Source organism: Cricetulus griseus, chromosome 2 (assembly GCF_003668045.3).
Source record: "Cricetulus griseus strain 17A/GY chromosome 2, alternate assembly CriGri-PICRH-1.0, whole genome shotgun sequence".
Lineage (NCBI taxonomy): Eukaryota > Metazoa > Chordata > Mammalia > Rodentia > Cricetidae > Cricetulus > Cricetulus griseus.
This window is the reverse complement of record NC_048595.1, coordinates 245,345,769-245,373,215: the sequence shown is the minus strand read 5'-3', so window position 1 is coordinate 245,373,215 and position 27,447 is coordinate 245,345,769. Positions and strand designations below refer to the sequence as shown.

Genomic DNA, 27,447 nt, shown 5'->3' with positions numbered 1-27,447 from the left:
CAGCTACCGGCAGAGTAGGATGGGGAATTACCTGGTAATGCTTTGTGTGTTTCCTAAGGCTGTCCACATGTGCTTTCACTCCAGGGTATAAAGAAGAAGAATTTAATTGGCAGTCCTACCTTAAGACGTGCAAAGCCCAGGCTGCTCCCAAGTCATTATTTGAAAATCAGAACATAGTAAGTGTATCCAAAGTGCTTTTCCTTTCAGGAGTGATTCTATTTTTAGTGTCTCATAGGATAAATCACCAGTGAGAACAAGGAACTATAATAAATTTTATTGCCTTGCTAAGAATTCTCGTGTCTTAATTAAACTTTAAAATTAGCTTAAATTCTTCATGAGTAAATATCTATTTTATAGCCATATTGTGGTTGTCTTATTGAGTGGTATGACATTGTAATATGAAATCCAGGTGTGACTTACAATTAAAATGCATAAAAATTAAATCGGCAGGAATATTATACTGTTACCTTCACTTAACTAGGAGCACCATTCAGATGGGAGTCACACTCACAGTGTGATAGATACAGCCCTGTTTGATTTTTGCAGGCAGGAGGTCACCAGGGACTCTACCATGCCTTTATTGCTTCGTATAGCTTTGCTGTAGTTTTTGCAGCAAAAGCAAAGGCAGATGTGTATGCATTTTCTGCTTCTCTGTTGTCTTTCTGCTTTTATTTATTCTGTGTTCCTCCCATGGCATTTCCAAGAGGGACTTATGCATTATACCTTTCCTTCCCCAAGATGTGGTCTAATTAGAGCAGGGGCGAGCAAAATGTCACCCTTTAGCTTAGTTTAGCCCGTTAGCTAACAAGGAGTAGATGGGAGGACATATAGGACCTTTCACTGCTGACAAATGAGCCTCTTAATTCTGAGCCCTGGAATCAAAAGCCTTTTTTTTTTTTTTTTTTTTTTCCTATCCCACCTCATCTGCAACACCGGGGAGTCCTGGTCCCTCAGCAGATAGAGTAAAACATGCCTCCAGTCTGACTCTCTTAATAGTACAAGCATCCTCCTCTCCTAGATTCATCATGTAGTTGGCAGGGAGTAAGAGGATAGAGGTAGAAGCATCACCATCAGGTTTCCCTCCGAATGGAACAAGTATCAGCAATGGGGGAGCATTTCCATCCGGACAGTGGTATCAGGCAGCTGGTTTGAGGGTGCAAATCTAATGGAGAAACTATTCTCTGATTAAATTAAACATAACCAAGGTTGAAATAAGAATGAAAGGAGAGAGAGAAAATACGGTCAGCCTACTTTATAATCTCTAAATTGGGCAGACAGCTTAATCGCCAGGATGTAAATGCTGCCTTGTCCGTATATGTTCTCTGACAAGACATTTCGCCGGAGAAAGGTCAGTTGGCTGGAAACTCAGCAGCCTGCTGTCTCCACCCCATGGCTGTTCATCTGACAATGACTTACATCATGGTGTCATTTACTACCTTGAACCATCACTCCATTCTGGGCATGGTTAGCACACAACCTAATCTTCAGCCTCTGTTGATATTTGAGAGGTAATTAAGTTTTCTATTTCTAGATTCTCCACATCAGAAAAGTCAGATATTTATGGTCTTAAATGATATATAATTTCAGGGTTCAAATATATGGCAAATTTTCTACATGTTATTTGCACTGTCTAATTCACTTGGGACTGGCAGCATTTTCCTATATACTTCTTTACATTTTTGCAACCAAAGTTAATATAATTTTACTTTTACTTCAGTCTTTTACGGTAAAATGAAAAGTGGCATTTGTTTGTGTAAAGCATTAGGCTAGTGCCCATATGCTTGTTTGAATTGAAGGGTTTTTACTGGATGGCAGAAATGACTTCCATTGTTTTGTAGTTAACAGGGTAGATATCCAAGTATCCTACTCTGAATTTAAAATATTTTCCGCTGGAGATTATAAGGGTTGTTTACACATCACTATCCCTCAAGCAATAACTCAGTGAGCTTCTCCTGCTCTCCTTGTGAATTCCAGGTGACTGATCATCTGTGGATTTCCTTAAAATACCTAATATTCCTAACGGCAGTGTATATCAACGGCCAGCTGCCGTGCTGCCGCTAGGAATAAAAACTGTCTGTAGTAGTAATCCGAAGTTGTAATAGCTTGAAGCTTTTTATAAGTGATGGTGACCTACTTTCTGTCCAGTACTTGAGAGATCTTCTCAGATATGGAAGTGAATTTGTGCTGACTCCACATTTTTAACTCAATTAAGTGTATCTTCTCTGTAAAATAATTTTCATTGTCCAATTTGTAATCAAGGAAAAAAAAAAAGGCCTGGCAATCAGCCATGTGGTAAATAAAACTTGCCTGCCTAGTATACATCCCCTAACTAAGGTATTAAAACACACACTGAAATTAATTATTTTCAACTCTGCCAGGTTGCCTATGTTTTAGTTCTGAGGCTGGGATAGTTAATTGAATGTAACTGTAGAGCTTAGGTTTTTATTGTTGCCCGTGGAAAGCAACCCCACTGTGAGGCTGGCATCGAATTTTTTTATTAGGTGAATATAGCTGTGGATGCCTGTCCTTGAAGCAGGGGTACAGACTTATGTAGATTACACTGTAGTGAAGTGTGCTTATCTCTAATTAAATCTGCATGTTTCCATAGACAGCGATCCCATCAGGCTTCCGAGTTGGAATGAAGCTTGAGGCTGTAGACAAAAAGAACCCTTCCTTCATCTGCGTTGCTACGGTAACCGATATGGTGGACAACCGTTTCCTGGTGCATTTTGACAACTGGGATGAGAGCTATGACTATTGGTGAGACATTTTCCATTAATGTGTGCTTTTGAAAATTTAATGCTTATCTAGGGAAAGTGAATACACAGTTCAAAATAAGGAACAATGTAAAGTTTATAACAAAACAAAAAAACCTGACATCATCCTAGCTCTCTGGAGGTGAGGCAGGAGGATCAGAAGTTCAAGGTCACCCTCTGCTACCTAGGGAGTTTTGAAACGAGCTAGGATTATATGAGACCCTGTCTTGAAAGATTAAAATAATGGGGCTGAAGAGATGGCTCAGTGAAGAGAAGAGCACACATTGCTCTTCCAAATGAGCTGGGCTTCTTAACAGCACCCATGTGGCAGGTCATGACCCCCTTTCACTCCAGTTCTAGGGGATCCAATGCCCTCTTCTGGCATTGGTGAGAACTACATATGGTACACAGACATGCTTGCAGGCAAAATACCCATACACAGGAAAAGAAAAAGCAAGATTAAATCACCTTTTAGTATTTCAAGTTTTTAAGCTTTTGCTTGCCCCATGTTGCGTTTATTTTTAATTGACATCCTCCCAGATGACTCAGGATTTGTGTTTGACTTGACTCTATAATGTGAAATTAAAATTTGTGTTCCCATATCCCCAACAAAGATCTGCATGTGCCAACATAGATTTTACATGTACATCCGTGCACAGACTCACTGTGTGTCTGGTGTAACTTTGTAGGAATTTATTTTAATCAACTTTCCATATTTTTGTATTCAGATAGCTGAATACAAATGATGCCGATTAAGGAATATTATTTTCATCCTTACTTTTAGATAGGCCATATGCAATAGTAAGAACACCTATGAAATTATGTAATTATAAAATCATTATAGTGGAGCGTTTGACTTTCATATGCATGTATGTAATGCTAGGGATGAAACCCAGGTTCTTGTGTATGTTAGGCCAGTGCTCTATGTCTGGACCACAGCCCTGGCTTCAGCCATTGCATTTGATTTTACTGCTAATCACTAAAATTGGTTTTCCTGGTAAAGCACATTTGGGAACTGGTTCTCTCCTTTCACGATGGGAGTCCTAGGGGTTGAGCTCAGGTCGTCAGGGTTAGTGACAAGTGCTTTTACCTATTAAATTTCAGTTTTTAATACATATATTAAGTAGACCCATCAATAATTCTCACTACTCCTCAAATTGAATTTTTAGATATCAGTCTTACTTCAATTGTTTAAGAAGGAGATTCACTGAATTTATGCATTTTCTTGTGTGGGTATATGTGTTGCTTGCATTTGGAGGCTAGAGGTTAAACCAGCATCTTGCTCTATCACTTCATTTTGTTTTCTAAAGTAGAGTCTTCCACTGAACTTTAGACATTGCTAATTCAGCCAGTCTAGCTGGCCATCTTGCCTGGGGGATTCCCCATCTGTCTCCTGAGTGCCGGGATTACTGGCTGGCTGCCACACCCACTTGGCTTTATGTCAGTGCTAGGTTCCAAACTCTGGTCTTCATGTCTGTGCAGCAGATATGAGCCATCTCTCTAGCCCCTACCAAAGACTCTCATGTTTGCTCTTTAGTTCAATTTAGACAAAATGAATTAATGCTTATTTGTATGACCGCATAAGTATCACAGTGATTTTGTTGTTGTTGTTGTTGTTATTGCCATTTTTAATTTTTTGTTTGTGTGCTTTTTGAGACAAGGTCACTTTGTATATAGTCCTGGCTATCCCGAAACCTGCTATGTAGACCAGGCTGGCTTCAAACTCACAGAAGTCAATCTGCCTTTGCACTGCAGTGCTGGAATTAAAGGTTTAGCCACCACACTTAACACATCAGAGTGTTTTAAAGCCATAATTACTTCTTTGATATGACATTGCTTCTGTACATGGATTTCTGTACATGTAGTGACCATGGGAAGCTTTGACACAGGCATTTTCTCTAATGTAAGGTACCTTGGTGAAGAAACAAAAAGGACCCTGGTTCCTTCTGAGGTAGAGCAAAGTAAAAATCTGATCTCTTATAACTGATTTTACACTTTTAAAATCATAAGCTAATGTCTTTATTTTTAGATTAGAATTCCCTTTGAGGATTATTTATATTTCTATTGACATGAAATCATATTTTGTTAATTGTCAGAAAAAGGAAAGTATGTTTCCTTTCTCAGTGTGTAGCTAAGGCACATTAAAAATTGCTTAACTGCCCTGGAATTTCTCTAGTTCTTTAGTCTTTGAATTTTGATTTTTTTCTGCATAAATTACTTTGGTGTGTAACTGAGGGTACACATTTCCTTTACTTTTTCAACTCAAAGTAGTTTTGAGATGAGAGTCTTTACCCAACTTGAATAGGGCAGGTACACTCTATTCCATTTTACATAGAGGGAATGGAAAGCATAAATATATCTGTCTACATTGCTGTACTATATGTTTAGTATTTCTTCCTTCTAAAGATGAATGTGATGAAAATTTGTGCAGGGCTGAAGAAAGGAAAGCAGTATATGCTGGAAAGACAATAGCTTCACCTCTGGGTTGTTAGACTTAGAAATAACTTGAAATATCACAGAATACTGAATCTAGAAACTATTTTAAAGATACAGGAAGGAATGGGAGGACTGTTACAGGGATCCCACCAGAGATAACCACTCAGAGACATCTTATGGCCAATTGACAGTCTTGAGTCCAGTCGGCTGAGAGTACACTCAAGGACCCAAGTGTAGTAATGAGTGTTTAGGGCAAGGAGGTTTTGAAGGCAAAACTACTTTCTGGTACCTTGCTCCAGAGCTGCAGGGGAGGTTTTATACACCAGGGGAGGTTTTGTACAAGCAAGCAGTTAAACAGAAGCTACGATAAGTGGTTGCCTGGAGGAGGAGGTTTGCACAAAGCAGGCAGTTTAACAGAAACCAAGATAAGTTAGCTCAGGCATCTTGACTTCAGGTTCCTAGAATGGAGTTGGGTAATTTACCATCAAGGAGATCAAATTCTAGTTAAAACTGAAACAGAAACTGCATTGTCTTGGCCTGTCACAAGGACCTTGGGAGTCCTGTTACCCCCCCACCCCACCCCCCATTGCATATACAGCCTCTTTCCCTCTTACCTTAGTAATGTCAGATACCGGGCTCCAGGGGCAGAACCCATAATGAGAATAGTCACCTCTTCTTTACCCCCCATGTGCTGGGAAATATTTTTCCTTGTAAGCAATGGTATTTTCATGTGACCTTGCCTTTGGGGATTCTGGACAGCATGACAGCAAGACTTAGCAAGTTCAGCACAAAGCCCTGAGTGAATAGAGCTGCAGCTTTAGCCACTTTGATTTCATTTTTGTGTGGCATCTCAGTGAGTAAGGGAAGAAATCAGCAAGGAATAGATCTGCGGAGAGGGAAGCATCAAATTAGTGATTCACAAGAAACCTCCTAGTCTTTTCCCAGTTATTCCTAGGTAACTGCAAACTTTCTTAAAAAAAAAAAAAAAAAAAAAAAAAAAAAAAAAAAAAGGTCAAGCAGTGGTGGCTCATGCCTTTAATCCTAGCACTCAGGAGGCAGAGGCAGGCAAATCTCTGTGAGTTTGAGACCAGCCTGGTCTACAAGAGCTAGTTCCAGGACAGCCTCCAAAGCCATAGAGAAACCCTGGCTGGAAAAACAAAAAACAAAACAAAACAAAAAAATCTCTTTTATATTTATGAATTGAGAACAATAATGTAATATTGATTTATTTGTAACATGGGTCTTAGAGTGATATCAAAGCTTATGGTCTTTTATTACTGAGTTTAGTTAGAGGTGCACTGGGTGTCAATGGTGACAGGACATGGAGTGAATGAGACTTAGTCTTCAACTTCAGCTCTGGGGCCTGTGTTCTAGGGTAGGAGAGAAACATGCCCCCCCACACACACACGCATTTCTCAGAAGACAAGAGGTTAGAATTATACCATAAAATAATGCAATTTGTAGGATGGATAATCAGTGGCAAAGGAGAGAATGTGTGTTTGGCTGAAGGGTAGGGTATGGCTGAAGGGTAGGGTATGGCTGAAGGCTAGGGTATGGCTGAAGGCTAGGGTATGCAGAAGTTGGCAGCTGCTTATTTAGTAGATTACTTAGGTCACACTTTAGTTGCCCCTTGCAAAGGGGTCCGGTAATGCCTACTTCGTCAAATGCTGCAAAAATTCAAGTAAGAATATTAGGAACAGAAACCAGTTTACAAATGGTTGAGGAGGTGGCTACAAGGGACCTTCAGTTAAAAAACAAAAAACAAAACAACAAAAAACTGCTAAAAGCAAAAGAATTTTGCCTGGAGAGTATTAAGGGCACCTTCTGAGGTGGGGTTCCTGCACCTAGAGTGTTTTAAGTATGGTTCCTTGGCTGGAGGAAGATCTCAAACCACAGTGAAGGAGAGAAATGGAAATATCTGAGACTAGATTATTGGTCATGCTAAACACTTCTTTCTCAGCCTGGAGAAAAGAAGAAACAGAAGTTTGATCCCAGGGTGACTAAATAGCATCACTTTGATTTTTGCCAACTTACTGTGTTATTTAGAGATTCTCAGCAAAAAAACAAAAACAAAAAACAAAAAACAAAAAACACTAATTAATATGAATTAGGGATGGAAGAGAGAGGTAGGTAACTCAGCTATGAAATCTGTAGTTGATTAGTAAAGTGGAGAGTTAACAGATGATGGGTGGCTGGGGCAGTCAGGTCCTGGTTAGTAAATAGGCAGTAAAAATGCTTTGGTATGAAGCAGTGGAAGAGGTTGGTGTCATCTCACAAAACTGCAGCCATTGTTGCTTGAGAGAAACTTTGATGTTTGCCTTATATAAGCTCCTGGAAATACTCTTGCTTGGCTCTTTGCCTAGCCTTGCATATGTACATGGTTTTATGTAGTTTTTGACTGTGACATGATGGTACTTACTTGTAATCTCATGGGAGGTGGCAGCAGGAGGATTAGGAGATGAAAGCCATCCTCAACTTCACAGCAAGTTCAAGGCTGGTCCCAAAACAAATGATCACTGCCAACAAAACAGATTTCTTTCTTTTCAACCCTAGGGGTGAGGTATTCACTTAGCCTGTTTGTATTTCTAATAACATGACCTTCATATCTTGCTCACTTTCTAGTTAAATCATAAATAACAGGTTTTTTTTTTTGGTGAATTATTTTCTTTGTTTCTGAGTCTTTCAGAATGTATTATTAGTCTTGATTCCAATGGGTCATAGCAGACTTTGTGATTAAATTTTCACAGAGAGTTTTTTGAAATGTACTTCTGACATGACATAAATAAAAACAGAAGTGATAGAAATAGAGAAGTACAATGAAAAGTTATCTGCTGTCAGTTCTTTATTTTTCCTTTTGCTACATTTCTGTCTTTGAACACTAGATGGGACTAAGACGTGGCAAAAGAAATGAGTGTGGAGCCTTCCAACTTTTGAGTGTTGTTTGCTACTAACAGAGTAGAAATAAAATAGGTCAGAGTAGGCTATTCTTATTTTCTCGATTGAGATGGTGACTTTATCTTAAATGGTGAGTTTAATCAATATATAGTCATGTGTAAGGCCTTATGTAATATTTAGGTAATGCATAATATTCTGTAGATTTTCTTAATTGTTATTTATAAAGAAATCAAGTAAAACCAAAAGCTAAACTCGTGATATTAATTGTTCTTCCTTTGAAATAATTGCCATGAGCCTGGCAGTTATATTTGATTGACAAGGGAAAGAATTTAATGTGTATATTTACTACTTTTTTGTTTTTTAATGAAGCTATTTATAAATACTTCCTTTTTTCTCCTACAAAATACTTTTATTGTAAAGAGAAAATATAAATTACTAAAACATCATAGTAATCTACTTAGTATAACATGACAATATTTTAGAAAGAAAAAGAGTAGTTATTTCATGTATTGAACTATTACATACTGCTCCATAAATATGTACAATATTTTGCTTTGTGTATTAGTTACATAATGTAAATTCAAAAGAAAATTGTTTCAGTCCCATTTTTTTCCTTTTTAAAAAATTTAAATTAGAAACAAACTTGTTTTACATGTCAATCCCAGTTCCCTCTCCCTCCCCTCCTCCCCTGCTACCCCCCCCATCCCATCCCCTTTCTGCTCCCCACGGGGGATGAGACCTTCCATGGGGGAATCTTCAAAGTCTGTCATATCATTTGGAGCAGGACCTAGGCCCTGCCCCATGTGTCTAGGCTAAGAGAGTATCCGTCTATGTGGAATGGGGTCCCAAAGTCTATTCATATACTAGGGATGAATAGTAACCCACTGTCAAAGGCCCCATAGATTGTCCAGGCCTTATAACTGACACCCAGGATCAGGGGGTCTGGGTCGGTCCTATGCTGTTTTCCCAGCTATCAGTCTGGGGTCCATGAGCTCACCCTTGTTCAGGTCAGTTGTTTCTGTGGGTTTCACCAGCCTGGTCTTGACCTCTTTGCTTATCACTCCTCTCTCTCTGCAACTGGATTCCAGGAATTCAGCTCAGTGTTTAGCTGTGGGTTTCCCCTTCCATCAGCTACTGGATGAAGGCTGGTAATCCTTTGCTCTATGTCTAAAATCCACATATGAGTGAGTACATACCATGTTTGTCTTTTTGTGACTGGGTTGCCTCACTCAGGATGGTTTCTTCTAGTTCCATCCATTTGCCTTCAAATTTCAAAATTCCATGGGTTTCTTGGTTGTTTTTTGTTTTTTTCTGCTGTGTGGTACTCCACTGTAAATGTACCACATTTTCTTTATCCATTCTTCAGTTGAGGGGCATCTAGGTTGCTTCCAGGTCCTAGCTGTTGCAAATAATGCTGCTATGAACATGGTTGAACAGATGTCCTTGTTCTATGAATGTGCTTCTTTTGGGTATATGCCTAAGGGTGGAATTGCTGGATCTTGTGGTAGACTCATTCCCATTTTCCTGAGAAACCTCCAATGCTGATTTCCAAAATGGCTGTACAAGCTGGCACTCCCACCAGCAGTGGAGGAGTGTTCCCCTTCCTCCACATACTCTCCAGCATAAACTGTTGTTGGTGTTTTTTTTTTTATTTTAGCCATTCTAAGAGGTGCAAGATGGTATCTCAGAGTTGTTTTGATTTGCATTTTCCTGATGGCTAAGGATGTTGAACACTTTCTTATGTGTCTTTCAGCCATTTTAGATTCCTCTGTTGGGAATTGTGTATTTAGTTCTGTGCCCCACTTTTTAATTGGATTATTTGGTGTTTTGGTGACTAGCTTCTTGAGTTCTTTGTATGTTTTGGAAATCAGCCCTCTGTCAGATGTGGGGTTGGTGAATATCTTTTCCCATTCTGTGAGCTGCCATTTTGTCTTGTTGACTGTCTGTTGTTCTGCCTTACAGTAGCTTCTCAGGACCTTTTCAGGAGGTCCTGATTGTTAACTGTCAATCTCAGTGTCTGTGCTACAGGTGTGATGTTCAGGAAGCGGTCTCCTGTACCAATTTGCTCAAGGGTATTTCCCACTTTCTCTTCTAATAGGTTCAGTGTGGCTGGATTTATGTCGAGGTCTTTGATCCATGACAATAGATATGGATCTATCAGCAGTCTTCTACATGCCAGCATCCAGTTGTGCCAGCACCATTTGTTGAAGATGCTTTCTTTTTTCCATTGTATAATTTTAGCTTCTTTGTCAAAAATCAGGTGCTTGTAGGTGTGTGGGTTAATATCAGGGTTCTCAATTCAATTCCATTGACCTACCTATCTATTTTTGTGCCAATACCAAGCTATTTTCAGGACTATAGCTCTGTAACAGAGCTTGAAGTCAGGGATGCTGATGCCTCTGGAAGTTCCTTTATTGTACAGGGTTGTTTTGGCTATCCTGGGTCTTTTGTTTTTCCATATAAAGTTGAGCATTATCCTTCCATGGTCTGTGAAGAATTGTGCCGGTTTTTAGATGGGGATTGCATTGAATCTATAGATTGCTTTTGGCAAGATTGTCATTTTCACTATTTTAACCCTACATATCTAAGAGCATGGGAGATTTTTCTATTTTCTGGTATTTTCTTTAATTTCTTTCTTTAAAGACTCAAAGTTCTTGCTATACAGGTCTTTCACTTGTTTAGCCTTACCTCAAGATATTTTATATTGTTTGTGGCTATTGTAAAGGGTGATGTTTCTCTGATTTCTTTCTCAGCCCATTTATCATTTCAGTCCCATTTTGAAAATCATATTGGTTCAGAGAGGAAAAAATGTTTCAGAATGAAGCTGTAGGTTCTAGTTGTGTGATGTGGATATCTCTGAGATTCTGTTTAGAGGCCTGGGATGAATCAGTACTTCGCAGTTTAGCTTCAGCTGAAAAGCTTTTGCATTTAATGCAGCACAAGAGTACTAATCTGAGAAAAGCTGGCTTCTGAGGTTTTTTAAAATGTGGAGGTCAGAGGAAGGGAATATAGCACAGTAGTTATTCTAAAGAAACCAACAGCCTTTTTTGTATTACAAGAGAAGCAGACTAACCAGCCCATATAGGCTGCTGAAATAGAAACATTTCCTAAAGGTACTACACCATCAGTAAAAATCATAACCAAAATGATTAAGAAAGACTGAGGGTATCCAAATAGCAGTATTAATATAATTATAACAGTATATCATAAGAGTTGTATATTGAAGAGTCTTATGAGAATAGATAAACTTGACATTAACCCAGCTTTTTATGTGTAGGGGTGTTTCTTCTGCATATGTCTGTGTATCATGTGCTTGCAAGCTCATTGATGGCAGATGAGAGCATCAGATCCCCTTGGAACTGGTGTTCTACATGTTTGTGAGCTGCCATGTGGGTGCTGGGAATTGAACCCAGGTCCTCTAGAACTAACTGGTGTTCTACCTTCTAGTTTTCCATGGAGAAGGCCTGGTTGATATCTCAGCACCTCTTGGTATAGACACAACAGACTTGGGTATAGAGCGTGACTGGACTCTGGCTCCTAGTGACCTTTAGACCACTATTTCCCAAGCTGAGTTTTGCACAACAGTCAAATTCTCGAAAGTAGAGTATGTTGTGCTGTTTTGAAGCATATTGACATATTATGTATATTGGACTCCAGTATGAGGTCTGGTGTGATGTCTGTCTCTCTCATCTGTGCCTCTGTCTTTGTCTCTCTCTGTCCCTCTCTTTGTCCCTCTCTCTCTCTCTCTCTCTCTCTCTCTCTCTCTCTCTCTCTCTCTCTGTCTCTCTGTCTCTCTGTCTCTCTCTCTCTCTCTCATGTGTGGGGGTGTTCAGAATACTTGTTTTCTTTGGGAGTATAGATGGAGACAGGTTCTAACGAGTTTTTTTAAGAACGGTGCTGTGGTGTGCCTGTAAACCTCTTGTTATTCTGTAATATTTACTGTAACTACCTTTTAAAGCAGTCTCTGTCTTCTTACTGTATACTTGCCTGGCATCCCAGTGAAGGTTGAACCCACTTCCTGCCTATTCTGTCTACGCTTGACCATTGGATATAGCTGGGGACACCACATTCTGACAGGTGTGACCTTCCATTTGTAGCTGTTAACATCAGCTGGGCCCTTTATCCTTGCCTCTCTCTCCTTGTCTACTCCTCCAGACCCCACTTTCTTCTGGTTGTCTCCTCTGTCAGACTTCTTACCCTCTCATTGTCCCCTCTCCAAACAGATGTTTCTGAGATGTAAACAGATGTTAACAGAGAAAAGCACCTCACTTGGCTCCCCTTCCTGATGGCCACCTGGGTGACCAGTGTTATTTATTGTGCTCCAGAACAGACCACAAAATGTACAATTAAGCCTACTCTTAAGAGTTTTATTAGTAGAGAGTGGGAAAGGGAATGCACAGGCCTACCTGGAAGAAACATGAAGGGGGGGAGGGAGGAAGGGAGGGAAGAAAGAACAGAGCAGAGCAGGTGTATCTACTTTTAAATATTGCTCAGTATGGGGGCTTATGTAGACAAACCACGCATGTCCATAAATTACATAAGGCCCTAGAAAGACCAGGCATTTTACATGAATGCTGATGGCACTTGTGTAACCAACTCCAGAAATGCTAACACCTAGGGTGACTTCAGCATTTTGCCTGAATGCTGAAGGCTACACATGCAGCCTTGAGACCTCGGGAATGTTGGAAATGATAACAACTGGTTCAGCTGCTCCCGTGGGGCCCCACCCTCCGACTCTTTGTCTTCTCCTGAGCACCACAGCATATCACCCTTTCTGATGAGTCCTTCTTGCCAGTGCACATGAGGGAAGAGAAGTGTGTTTGAAAACCTGATGTATCCTCAGCACATGGGATGCCCCCGTCACAGGGTTTGTTCAGCAACTATTTCTTTTTTTTTAACTAATGTGTACTTCTTGCCTTGTTTTTTTGTTTTTTATTTTATTTTTTTTTAAATCCAACTTTCATTTTCAAGTAATTTTAAACTAGAAAATAGAAAATTCTCATATGTACCCTGTTAGGTTTCAAACCTGGGACATGGCTGAGGTGCCTGTTTAGCCTGTCAAACACTGGCCTCCAGGTTCTCCCTGAATTCCTCAGTCCCTGTCCATTACTGGGCACTCAGGGCCAGCATGCCCCACCCATATCTTAAACTTGTCCAGCCCAGGGGCTGGACTGCCTGCCCTCTTGCAGCTTCTTTCCCCTATGTCATCCAGCGATTTTGGGTTGATTTTTGGTTACCCCTCCTCTTTTGGGCCTCCTTGATGCTGCACCTGTTCCCCTCTTTCTCCTGCCCCTTCCCCTGGCCCCCTCTCCTCTCATGGTCCAGGGTCATGTCCACTCTGGACTCTCCCGATGTCCCTGCCTTTGCCTATGCTCTCCTACAGACCTATAATAAACCCTCTCCACCATACCTTTCCTTTCTTATTTCTTTTTTCATTCATACCCCACCCCATGCCTTTCAATTTTCCAACTTAAACAATAAAACAAGTCTTCACTATTGCTCTCGGATGCCTCCATTCACTGCATTCATTTACAACTGAGCTTCTTAGCTATGTTTTCTGTCTTCATCGTCTCCTTCCATTCTCTTAACCCCGCATTGTTCTCTATTTTGTGTTGTACTCTTGTCACTGATATGAGAGACCTTTCTGTTGACAGGTCCCATACCTAGCCCTCGCTTCTTCTTTGATCTGTAGCACCATAGCATCCAGCTGATGTCTTCATTTTCTAGTCTTCTGTCATGGACTTCCCCCCCCCCCTCTCTCTCTCTCTCTCTCTCTCTCTCTGGATTGTCTCAGGTCTGCTGGTGGATTAAGTATCATCCCGAATACAGATAACTCCAAAATGGATAGCTTGGGCCCTGATCTTTCTGGGTGAACTCTGGACATGGTTAATTTGACATTCTTTCTTGTTTGTCTAGTACATATCTGCTAAGCATGCCAATAGCAGGAGCTTTCTTTTATTCACCACATGAAATGTCAGAGCCGTTGCTAGCAGTGTTTTCTAGCCCAGGAACTGGCAGCTACATTCTTATAGCCTATACTTACAACTTTGGAGTGTCCTGACTTCTTCATTTCATTCACAATCCTATATTAATTGTACTAATTCGTAGTTCTGTTTAGAATGTTCATCTAAACCTGGTCACTCACTGTGTTTGTTATCTCGGCTGTGGTCCAGACCACTCTGAACAATTTGTGTCACCATCTAACTGGTGATTGCTTCCAGTGTGGATTACTGTTTGCGTGCTAGTTAAAATAATCATTCTGAAACATAAATCAGACTAAGATGCTTTCTGCCTAACACCCTCCGCAATGTTTTACTTCACTATTGATTAAAATCCGTCACTTTGTTATGGGCTAAGTGGTCTTCCATTCTGACATTATCTTGTGTTACCTGCTTCCTTCAGTCCATTCTCTCCTCTCCTTGGTACAGCACTGCTGGGATCCCAGCTTCAGAACTTTTGGACTTGTTGTCTCCAGCCCGAAGAGTTTCCTTTCTATGTTTGTGTGGCTCACTTTTCTCTTTCGTCACATCCTTCAAGAATTTGCTCAAATACTGCCTCACCAGCGGCTAGACTAGGCTAGACTTTGCATTCTCAACCTATTCCTTTCCTTCATTGGTCTGCTTTCCTTTGTGCCAAGCATAGCTCATCAATTTAATTAGGCCTGTCATGGTTGCAACAGTAGAACATGGTAGAACATGGACAAGCCTAACATAATTTATTCGCCCGTAACAATTCTGTGATATTTACATGGTACTAGCTACTTGAAGTAATCCTGGGATGATTTAAAGTATACAGAAGGATGCACACATGGAGGATACAAACATCACACCATTTTATATAAGGTTCTTGAGTGCCTCTGAATTGTTATCTTCACGGTCCTGAGCTCCAATCCCCTGCAGATACAGAGGACAGCTATCCTTTAGTCTAAAGGGTAACAGAAATAGCATGTTGTTACTATTTATATATTTACTTATTTGCACTGGACCTTTTACTAGTCTACAGTATCTAGAAGAAGCATCCTACACTCCTATTTATAGGATAAGTCCATTTATACAGTGTGTGTGTTTGTTTCTGTGCGTGCGTGCACGTGCGCGCACTTGCTTATATTTTATTTATTTTAATTTTTAGGAAGCCCCTGCAGCAGTAGGTTCCTACATGGTATTTTAAAGTTCTTTAGTGCTAGTTAACTTACCTGTTCCATTACCCACCTCCCTCTTCACAATATATGTGTTCTATTTCCCTTGAACACTTCCCTTCCCAGGGCCCCTTACTCGTTTCCTGGTTTTTGTAAGTACTCTAGCATGCTGGTTTTTTGATAGTGATCTTGCCCATGAGCCTTAGAGATGCTAAGCTAATTTTAGCTTTCCTTTTACATAGTTTATTGCTTGTCAACGATGCTCTCTTTATACTTTTTCTACCTTTGAAGTTGTAGACTTTAACAACTTTTTTTTTCTTCTCATGGAGAAATGAAATTATCGTGTCAAATCCATATGATATTTATCTAGCAAAAATACACTCTTTGTGTCAAAGCTTCATAATACATTCAGATGGAGAATGAAAGCTCTATCCATTTTATCAAATTGGATAGATGGCAATAAACAGAACTCTTGAATGTGTTCATAATCGCTAATTAATTTTCCTCTTAAAATTTTCCAACAGTATTTGCCTGGCTCTCTATTAACTCCAACTTTTTAATTTATGTAACTTGCAGGTGTGAGTCATCCAGTCCACACATTCATCCAGTTGGTTGGTGTAAAGAACATAGAAGAACCCTGATTACTCCACCAGGTTTGTTATTTATAATGTGCCTATGTATTTCATATATTTGAAGAGTTGACCACATTGCTCTGTAAAGAGCCAGCTCATAGATACTTTAAATTTGGTGTGCCCTGGAGTCCCTGTCACAATTGCTCAGCTCAGCTGAAGCACAAAAGCAGCTGTGGGAAATGAGCAAACACAAAAATGTGAGTGTTGCAGATATACTTTACAAAGCCCTGCAGTCAGAGGCAGGCGGAAGTTCACTGTCCCCTGATAGAGCCTCAACTGTATCAAACATTGACTTAGTTTATATCACAACCTTAGATTATTATCTTCTTTGACAAAGTTTGTAAAATTATCTCTCTGTCGTCTTTCAACTTGGGACTTATTTTGGGACTTATATTAGTGCACAGCTGCTCAGCTTGGTTAGGTAAGAAAAGTAGATGGGGTCTTGATGGTGGAACTCGGTCTCCATTGTTAGGGTCATTTCTGGAAGGTGCGATGTCCGTGTTGAAGTGAGAGTTTGTGGCTTTAGACTTTTCTGCCAAGTTTAGAGCTGACCCATTTGCTTTTGTTTCTGTTGCTGTGGCTTCTGGTTCCAACATAGATTTTTTTTTGTAGCTTGTGCTAGCTAGTGTCTCTGTTCCCTGAAGCTTTGGGGGTGGGGGGTTCTTCTGTCAGTCAATCACCATGGAGCCTTCTTATTTTGCTCACTTTCTCTTCAACAAGAAACAGTGTAACTGCTGATGAATAGTGTCTTTGTGGTTTTATGTGCTAAAGAACAGGTGTTGTCATAGTAAGGACTGTTTATGAATGAAGTCACTGTGAAAGTGTCATGGTCCCCACAGGTAAGAAAAGGCAGGGTCATCAGCTGACATGAAGCCCTTCTGCCCAGGAGCTGGTGGATGCTAGAAGTAAAGTAGAATATATTATCATACAGAGAAAAAGAAAAAATGAGACCTGGGTTTCCTGGCAGCACGTCTGTGGATGGAGCGTGCAGCATATAGGACCAGCCCCAGTTTGCAGCTTCTTGAGATAGCTTCATTCCATTCAAACAGCTGTCTGTGTTTTAAGATTCACCCCCCAACTCCCTTAAATCCAGTGCCACACCCAGAATGCCTGATTACTTCTTACAAGGGAACCAACCATGGCTAGTTTGAAGATGAAAGAGACATAAGTATCAGAGAGTTAAAGCAAAATATTACTAGTCTTATGGCTCAAGCCTGGTGCCGCCTGGAAGATGTCTTATGCTGGTAATCACAGACTTGACCCTCGAAGCACCACCATCTAGCCTGCTATGAGGTTTCTTGTTATTACTAAGTTTAACATCAATTCTGTCATACACACCACTTTGTCATGATCAGAGTCTGGTAAATAAACAGTGAACCAGTGGCTAACAGGTTCCTGATGCTATCCCTCCCAGGGGTGTGTGAGGCCCAAACCAAGTCATCCATTACCTTTCACAGACTTTTGTAATGGAGTGGAAGAAAATATCAATGTTGTTTTGTTGCATTTTTTGACAAGCTTTTTAAAAGTACAGAACTGCATGTGAAAATGTCCAAATATCATAGTGTTTTTAATGGCACAGAACTGTAAACCAAATTCAGTGTCACATAAATTTTTACCACAATTTTAAAAATGTAAAAGCAAGAATAACAACAAAGAATCCCAGTTAGATTATGAGCATGTGTTGGTCTTGTTCCTAACAAAAATGAACTTTTCCTCTGGTTCCTTTTCCATTGAGGGCTCAGTCTTACCTCTTGTCTGAAAAGAAGGGTCTAAGCCCTCAGCTTGCTTGAACAACTTTTCTGTCAGCTTTACTATGTCATCCACAGTCTGTCCATCTCCTGATCAGTCCTCCTGTGTTCGTGTATTCTGTAAATATGTCTGTCTTTATTGTTTCTTCTTTGAAATTAAAATCCCTGTCTTTTAAAATATATTTGAATATATATATATATATATGCATTTATAAATTGAATTCGAGGTGCTGTATATGAAAGAAAATATGTGATACATGTTTTCCTGAGCCTGACTTAAGTTACTCACATAGTGATCTCTGTTTCCACCCATATTTCTAAAATTGTCATAATTTTATTCCCGCTTAGCTGGAACCCCACCGTGTTTACATGCCACGTTTGCATTATTCATCTGATAATGGGCCTCTAAACTGGTCCCATATTTTGGCTGATATGGGTAGTTTAGCTCTAAATACAATGCATGTGGCTCTGTGATATTCAGACTTGGACATTTTACAGTTTTTAAAAGTACAGAATTCCACATGGAGTAAGAGTGGATTCATCTCAAGATAGTTCTACATAATGGCTGTGCCGGTGTGTATTCCCACCAGCAGTGTGTAAGGGCACATCTTATTCTCACCATGGTTTTTTGATAGTTGTTTTATTGATGTCACTCATCTTGACATTAAGGTTTTTACAGGCCTTATCTAAGTCTATTAATTTTTATGCAGGGTGAAAGATAAGGGCCTAGTTTCATTCTTTTGTTTTGAAAACTTTTATGTCTTTGTTCGCCAGGAAAACTGGTTTATGGTTTTCTTTTGTGTGTTGTGTGTGTGGTGTGTGTTTCTTTCTTTTTTTTTAATCAGGTTTGAGTATCAGAGTGTGTTGGCTTCATGGAGTGAGCCTGGTACTGGTGCTACAGTTTGAAGAGTGTTAGTGTGCGCTATTCCTTAAAGATTTAGAAGAAAGTAGCAATTTATCTGGTCCGGGCTTCCTTTCTTGGGAGACTTTGTGTTGCCACTTTAGTTGTGTAGCTTGTTGCATGCTTGTTTGGTCATTTACAGCTTCTTCCTTTCATTTAGGTAACTTGTACATATCTTGGAATTTTTCCCCCCAGAGTTCCCTTGTTCTTTTGTTGTTGTTGTTGTTTTGTTTGTTTGTTTTGAATATGCACTCAAAGGTTTCCCTAATGTTTCTCAGGATTTATTTATAGTTTGTTCTTACCTCTTTGTTTTCATCTCTGATTTTATTATTGTGGCTCTTCATTTTCTTCTGGTTAGTTCTGCTAAAAAATGTGTCATCTGGTTTATTTTTTCAAAGAACCAACTTTTTATTTGAGTGGTTGAATATATTTTCCCTTAGTTTTCTGCTACGTTCTTTATTATATCTTCTTACTACGTTGGGGTTTGGTTTGCTTTTCTCTAAGAACTTATGCTCTATCGGGTAATTTATTTGAAGTGTTACTGAATTTTTTTTAGAAAAAGATTTATTTATTTATGTCTGTTATGGATGTGAGTGTTCTATCTTCATGTGCACTGCACGCCAGAAGAGGGCATCAGATCCCATTATAGATGGTTGTGAGCCACCATCATGCTGTTGCTGGAAATTGAACTTAGGACCTATGGAAGGGCAGCCAGTGCTCTTAACCTTTGAACTGTCTCTCCAAACCTCTGGATTTTTTTGTTTTTTGTTTTTGTTTTTGTTTTTTTAATGTAAGTTCTCACAGTTATAAACTTTCCTCTTAGAGCTGCCGTATCTGTCTCCTAACAGTTTTAGTAAGCTGTGCTTTGCTTTCTTTTTATTTTAGGAAGTTTTAAATTTTCTTCTCTCATTTCTTCAATGACCTCACTGTTGACTCAAGAATATATTATTCCATTTCCAATGTCTTTTCTGTGATTTCTCCTGCTGTTGATTTTTAGTTTTATTCTACTATGATTTAATAAGATATAAAAATAATTTTGATATATGTGTGAGTTAATTGCACGCAACTACTTTTATTTTTAGTTTTCTGAATTATATCTTACTACATGTTTGATTTTAAGTTGGAAATGAAATGGAGACAGCCGCAGTTTCCACTCTTCACAGTTTAAAGTTTTTATTAGCTCTTTCTGTTGTTATCATGTCATTTTAGAGAGTGTTCCGATTGAAGTTAAAATGTACAAGGTTAGGTCGTTAAATATGCTGCAAAATGCACGTGTGTGTATATAGGCTTGCATACTTCCTTTTTAATTACTTTGAAACATCCTCTGGTGGAGAGAAGTGTCAAGACTACTTCCAAACTCATATGTACTTCCACTTAAGCCAGAGACTTATTCAGGTTTGACAGCTGTCCCCATTTGTGCAAAAGCATCTTGCACTGCCGCTCAGCTACAGATTCTTCTAGTCCCCAGTTCGATTCTCCTTGACAATTTCAGTCTTGGTATGTGTGAGACTTGCAGACTAATCATTTTGTGCAGAGTATTGTTATTTGGGTGTGATTGTCATTTCCTTGTGACTGGTCTTACCAGGTAGCCATGCTGGACTGGAACTCACTATGTAGACCAGTTTGGTCACAGAGATCCAGTTACCTCTGCCTCTTGAATGGTGGAACTAAAGGAAAGTACCTTTATGCCAATTTCCAAGTTGTGCTTTTTTTTTCTTTCTTTCTTTCTTTCTTTCGAGGACTATCACAGCGTTCTCTTTGTAATCCTCTCAAGGGCGAGGCATTTCAGTCTGTCTTTTTATCATGAATTAATCAAGAAGATATTTGCTAGTCTTTTCTACCAATACTTTTTTTCTAGAAATCTTTGAGATTTTGTAATTGCCTCCTATCTCATCTGTCATTCAGTAGTTATGCCATCTGCTAATATTTCTATTTGGAACTAATTACTATTCTAAGTTGACAAATGTTAATGGATAATGGTAATTTTTCTTATTCCATCTATTTTTGCACATAATTAATTGATATTCTTCTGAAAACATTAGCTTTTTCATTTCTCAGTTTTCCTTCTAGTTAACTTACTCAGTAAAACTGTATATTACTAGCTTTATCCAAAAATTTATTGTTGGTTTTCTTGTAGATGTTTTAAAGTTGTACCCAGTAAGAGCTCTTTTAAGCTGGCTTCTACCCCCTTTTTACACTCTTGTCTCAGTTTTTGAAAACTGTTATCTGCCCAGCTGGGAGTAACGTCTACTCGCTTGTCATGACCCAGGCCTATAGCCATTCTTTCCAAGGTTTTGGTTTTTTGTTTTTTGTTTTTTTTGTTTTTTTTTTTTTGAGAATGCTATTTAGAAACCTTGATCTGGTTGCTATTTCTCGATGCTGGTAAGGTGATGCTCTATCAGGTATCTCAGTGGCTGTAGGAAATATGCATCTGTAAGCATATACAGAACTTTGTGTTGTTTTCTGTTTTGGCACCAGTGTGTGCTAAAAACCCTCTAATTGATACCACTGGCCCTGATTCAAACCTCAAACTATTGGCTTCACTTAAGTTTTCTTCTCTTCATGTTTATACCTGTTTCTCAGTTTCGTAGGAACCTGAGTCCCTTTTATAACTAATATATTTGCAAATTTTGTAAATCCTCTTCATGTGGCAAATTTTGCACAATACTAGGCCACTGTTGTGCCTACCTAATGGATCTGGGGCTCTAGAGGAAACAAAAGGCAGTGGGGAGGAGGCAGAGGGGCTATTTTTACACATTTGTTAAAAATATTCTGTGATATAGGCATATTTATTTATTCAGCCTAATAAAATGAGTTATCCAAAGTATTTCATAAATAATGCATGTAGATCCTATGTGTTGTTTCACAATTTTAATGAAAATATTTCTTATAAGCTCATCTAAAAAGTAAGAGTCAGGGTAAATGACCAGAATGGAGCCAGTCGTCCTGAGCAATAGCTCTGGAGAATGTATGGACCTGTGCCTGGGCTAGACTGCTGATGTGTCGTGACTTTTATAGGACAGTTTGTTAGTCTCACTCTCATTTTCAGGACCCTCTCATAGGATTCATGTTTTTCCTTGTTTCCTAGGCTATTCACACGTGAAACACTTTTCTTGGGATAAATATTTAGAAGAAACCAATTCTTTGCCTGCTCCTGCAAGAGCTTTCAAAGTGGTGAGAAAATTTGCATTGTTCTCTTTGATTTGTTTGTTGATGATGATGATTACTTGAGAATGTTTAAGAAATTGGTCAGCTGGCTTAGCAATGAGAAGAAGCAACAGGCCAGGGAACATACCTTTAGAGTTTTTCCATTTTGGAAGGCAAAATTGTTCCTGGGATTTCTGTGTATGTGGGTGCACGTGTGTTGGAGAGGCAGGCATGGGTGTAGGTGCTGAAAGAACTTGAAGGGTGTTCCTCAGATTCTGTCCATCTTGGTTGTTGAGACAGGGTGTCTCACTGCCTTAAAACTTAGCAAGTAGGATAGGTGGGCTGGTGTGAGCCACAGAGATCTGCTTGCCTTAACGTCCCCACCTGGGATCACAGGGGCACCACCTTACCCACTTTCTAAATGTGGATTTTCAGGAGCAAACTTGCAAGGCAAGCGCTTTACCAACTGAACTATCTCCCCAGCTCCCCAAATATATTACTTTATATTTTCTCATGAATTTATGGAGAAAATAAATATTAAATAATTTGGTAAGAGTCAGGCACTGGACACGTTTATCATCCTAACATTTGAGAGGTGAATGAGGAGCTCCACAACTCAAAGCCAGGCCAGGTTATGAACAGAGATCCTGTTCCAAATCAAATATGATTCTTTTAAACATGACTCTGTCTTCTGTAGACAGTTTTCTTCTTTAAATGATACTTTTTGTGCAAAAATTGCTAGAGTTTTTAACAATAGACTAGTAAGTAAGTACAGTTTAAGATACGGATAGAAAGAACATCATGAATTTTAAAGAGAAAAAAACATAGTAAATGGAGAGAAACCTTGTGAAAGCATTTCTACGATTCCACCTGAAAGTTGTTCAGAAAGACTAAGGGGTGCCGTATTTGCTCCCTCTTCTCTCCCCTTCCAACATGCAGGCTTTTAACCTGGATACAGGGGCAGCCACATCAGGCTACATGTCTGCTGTTTTATGGGAGGGAGAACTCAGGTTTCTCCAGCTTGACTGCCAAGAATCCTTGTAGCAATTGTTCGGTCCTTCATGTTATTTTTATCATTTACCAAAACTATACTGATTATTCACTATTTTCCTTTGCCCGTGGCTTTCTCAGAGACATAGCAGTTTCCTCTGAGTGTTAAGCTTTCTTTCCTAGAAGAGCTGTTCCATCTTGTTCAGTTGAATTGCTGATTTGTTTTAAATTGGCCTCCACCCCTCACCACTTGTAGCTGTTTCATCTCAGACACTTTGTTCTTTCCCTCTTTCAAAAAAACAAATTTGGACGTTCTGTGCCCAAATCGCTCCCAAAAAAATGGTGGACATTGCTAAGGCCTGACAGACGCTTTGCAAGAAGTTTGACAAGTCCCAATCCCATAAAGTGACACAGGACAAGAAGGGCAAGGGTTCTTTGTATGTCTAAGGAAAGCGGCATTATGACAGGAAATAGTGGCTATAGTGGGCAGACTAAGCCTATTTTCTACTAAAAAGCTAAAACTACAAAGAAGGCCTTGCTGAGACTTGAGTGTGTTAAACCCAACTACAGACCTAAGAGGATACTGGCTCGTAAGAGATGCAAGCATTTTGAACTGGGAGGCGATAGAAGAGAAAGGCCCACGTGATCCAGTTATAAGCCAATTTTGTTATGAAGACAATAAAATCATAAGCCTTTTACTCACCTCAAAAACAAAACAAAACAACAACAAGAACCTGCCTATTGACTTTTACCATTACACCTCAACCCATAAGGAAAATGTCCAGTCTTCCCTGTGGCTGATCAAATATCTATGGCACCTTTGCCTCTGCCTGTCAGTCTTCTCAGCTGGGCAGTCAGGATGCCCCTTGCCATGTGTATTGAGCTGTGTGTTTTTGACTGAAAAGTGTCACTCGGTGCTAGTCTAAGAATGGGTAACCTAAACAATTCAACCCTTGCTTGCTTGCTGTTGTCGTCCATCAACCAGCTCTTGCTCACCACATGACATCTTTCTGTTATGATAGAAACCTCCACATGGATTCCAGAAAAAAATGAAGCTTGAAGCTGTAGACAAAAGAAATCCCTTGTTTATCAGAGTAGCAACTGTAGCGGATACAGATGATCACCGGATCAAGGTAAGTGTTCTTGGTCCTGGTGTTGGGTTTTGGTCTTTGTTACTCTGTATCTTAAATGGAAACTTTACTTGACAGTGAACTTAAGCCCTGCAATTAAATTACTAAAACCACGGGAATTTACAAAGTGGCTTTGCCACTTTGAAGTTTGCATCCATCCAAGTGTTTTCTTTAATTGCTCCAAGATATTTTCTCTTTAATTATGAACGGCAGCTTCATATTTTTGAATGTGTATTTGTAGAAAGTTGACATAACATATTGAGGTAATAGTCTCTTTAGAAGAAAAAGAAAATAAGTGTATCATGCTCCAGTGGTATCCTCTTTTTTAAGGAGATTACTTTTTTATTGACTCCATTAGGTATAGTTTATAAAGTATAAGTAGGGATAAATAACTTTAAAAATAAAATCAGAGTTTTACTGCAATTGGATTAATAGACATCATATACCTCTCTTAAAGTAAGCCAGTGTCTAGAAGATATTGCTAGTTGCATCCACATGTGGTACTGGTATAGTGGTTCGGATACAATGCCCAAAGACCTCATGGGCTTCTGGTTTTACCACTCCTTTCTCTCTTTAGCCAGAATCGTACCTATCCTACTTTTCCCCTTGGATCAGCTAACTTTTCTGTTAGGAATAATAATGTCTCTAAAAACAACAAGTCATTTTCAGCACCTGGCAGTGAGGTTCTCAGTACACTCTTGCCGTAGATATTTGCAGTCTCTTCAGTGTGGGCCATGTGAGCCGTTACCCCTGTACTGATAAGGCCAAGATCAGGCAGATTTGATGAAGCACTTTATTCAGTATTGGAAGGAAATAACTCTCAGTTCCATGAAGCAGCAATCTTAACTTCAAGTTCATCTTTCAAAATAATAATACATCATTAGCTATTTATAATGAGATAACTTATAAGGTTATAAAGTTTAAGACAAAACATTATATAAGTTATTATTTCTGTACAATATGTTAAGTTCCAGTCAATGTAGTCAGGGATGGTAGCTCACCTTTAATTGTAGCAATTGAGAGGTAGAAATGAAAAGACTTGTTTCAGGCCACCTGCATAGCCAGAATCTGCCTCAGAGACAAACAAAAGGCCATATAATCATACATTTTAGGAAATCATATAAAAATTGTAAGTCTGTGTTAACCATTCTCTAGTGCACTTTTATTTTTGCTTCGTTTTATTTTTTATTTTTTCAAGACAGGGTTTCTCTTAGTAGCCCTAACGGTCCTGGACCAGGCTGACCTTGAACTCAGTGATCCACCTGCCTTTGCCCCCTGAGTGCTGGGATTAAAGGCATGTGCCATCACCACCTGGCATTCTAGTGCACTTTTTTTATTCATTAGAGTAGGCTGTGATATGAAAATCATAAAGAAAAGTGCTTTAGAACTAGAGTTTTAATAAACATCTAACAATAAACTAGATTTAATAAACCAGCAATCAAAAGAGTGTCAAACATAATATGATTTTTACAGCAGATTGTTCAATAAAGATGATGACAACTTTTTAGTTTGAGAAATAAACCTCATCCCATCACAGTGGGTAGTAATAAAAGCATCCAAGTTCTCGCAAAGAGCACTTTGGCATCAAAATATTGAAATGTTTATCCTTTAAGAATTTTGGTCCTGATTACTTAGGTAAGTAATCAAAGGAATGTACAAAGATAAAAGCTCAAACACTCTGGTTAAAACATTAAACATTGAGAACAACCTTAGTAACTGGTGAGAAAAATAAACAAATTACTATGAATGTACATTACATTAGCACAGAATATTTCAACAGGATATTTAGTATTGGGAAGCAAAATATCCCAAGTTGAAATTATTACATAAAATATTCTTTCCAAAAGAACAAAACCATAGTGGATTCTGTAAAGAAATATACCAAAAATAACCAAGGTAACAAGACTATAAAGTGTTAGGATTTGTGTTATTTTGAATAAAAAGAAATTTTTTTAGTTGTGTGAGAATTTTGATCCAGAGGAATGGGATGCTGTGAGATACTTTTTCCACTAATTGTGGGGGAATTTGAGACTAGAGTCCATCACTTTACTAGTTGCTGATCTCCCTATCTTATGCAACATCCTGATAAATCCTTGGCACCCAAAGAGGAGCTGGCTGTGGCTGTCTGGAGATGATCATCTTTGCCCCGTTTTTAGAATGACTGTCACGAGCTGAGCTTCACCACTGTACAGATATATCGCTGTTTCTGAATACCTCAAAGGGTCAGCTGATAGACAGGGATGGGGTTTTAGATTCAGCAGAGGCATTGAGAAAAAATGAGCACCCAGCAGTAGTTTTTCTTATAACGTGAGAAAATATGGCAAGTAGGATCATTTCTCTTTTGCAGAAAAGGCCAAGGAACGCAGTTAACGTGTGTGGTTTCATATTTTCAGTGTCTCGGGAATAAAGTCAACTCAATGTTAAATAAGATCAACTTTTAAAGTCATACAGTATCTACCATTTAACACCTGGAGCTTCTCTGGTGGTAAGGTAGTTAGTAATTCCTGCTGGCTGCTGTTGAAAGTTAGGACAGGAATGAATGTTCTCATCTTCTGCTTTGGGGACAGGACATGAAAGAGTGTTGTATCTCTCTTCAGTCACATTGTCTACTTCAGCTGTGTGTGACAGTTTGTCTCCAGTTTTTAAAATACTTTCTATGCACTGATATTTCTCATTTCAGTTTTCATTGTTGTTTTTGAGACAGGGCCTTATCATGTAGCTCTGGCTTTCCTGGAACTCACTATGTAGACCAGGCTGGCCTTGAACTCACAGAAAATCCTCCTGCCTCTGCCTTCCGAGCACTGGGATTAAAGGCGTCCACCACTACACCAGCTTCTCAGTTTAAATTTAAGTTGCTTTTCTTCTTCCTGTTACTGGACCTCAGCATTTAGATCTTGCCATATTTTTTTTTTTTTTTAAGCTTGCCGAAGTTGTTATGAATATACTAGTCATGAGCTGGAGTGAGTGATGGCCCAGCCGTTAAAGGCTAGGCTCACAACCAAAATATAAGAATATACTAGCCTTGTTCATTTCTAAGTCGTAAAAATTACTTTCTTGGTTTTCCTGTAGTCAATGATCTTTTTTGTAGTTTGCTTTTCAACAATTTCTAGCTTCTTAGTCGTTTTTTTTTTTTTTTTTTTAGATGCTACAGTAGTTTTGGTGTATTTTGAATGAAAAGCAGGAGTATGTTTCTCATCAGCTGATAGCTATCTCTTTCTCTTGAACTGTTTCTCCCACAACTCTTCATCTGCCTGCTAAACAGATTGGGTAGTCTCAGCCAGGCTTACATCCTGCATCCCGAGACTCATTTTTACTGACACACTAGGCTGTATCTCATTTTCCTGAAAATTACAAAGTATAATGCCCTGTTTTGCTTGGTGTGCTTTTGTCCCGATGAAACATGTCTTTTTGTGTTTTCCTAAAAAAGGGTTTTCACTCCATGCATTTGAGAAAATGTCCATCTTCTTCCCTTATATTTGACTGTTAATTAACTAGGTGAGGGGTTCTAGGGAGGGAGCTTTTATCCTTAGTTCTTCGTGTTCTGCTGCATCTCACCCCTGGAGCTTTCAGATACCCAAGGCCAGTCGGATTGCATCTCTTGGGCCACAGGCTTGTTTCTGGAGAACTTGGGGATGGCAGTCTCTGGTGGTCTCCAGCTCTGTGATAGCATCTTTCCA

General features: G+C 39.2%; 1 protein-coding gene across 13 annotated transcripts in view; it reads left to right on the top strand.

Moving 5' to 3' along the window:
* The window catches only part of L3mbtl3 (L3MBTL histone methyl-lysine binding protein 3), a 117,967-nt gene that overhangs the window by 52,910 nt on the left and 37,610 nt on the right, over positions 1-27,447 (top strand). For all 13 annotated transcript variants that reach the window (XM_027402880.2, XM_027402876.2, XM_035440325.1 and 10 more), the window contains 5 exons: positions 85-176; positions 2,609-2,760; positions 15,799-15,875; positions 21,592-21,677; positions 23,663-23,773. In XM_027402880.2, the coding sequence (XP_027258681.1) occupies positions 85-176; positions 2,609-2,760; positions 15,799-15,875; positions 21,592-21,677; positions 23,663-23,773 (518 nt within the window). The remainder of the gene's footprint in view (positions 1-84; positions 177-2,608; positions 2,761-15,798; positions 15,876-21,591; positions 21,678-23,662; positions 23,774-27,447) is intronic.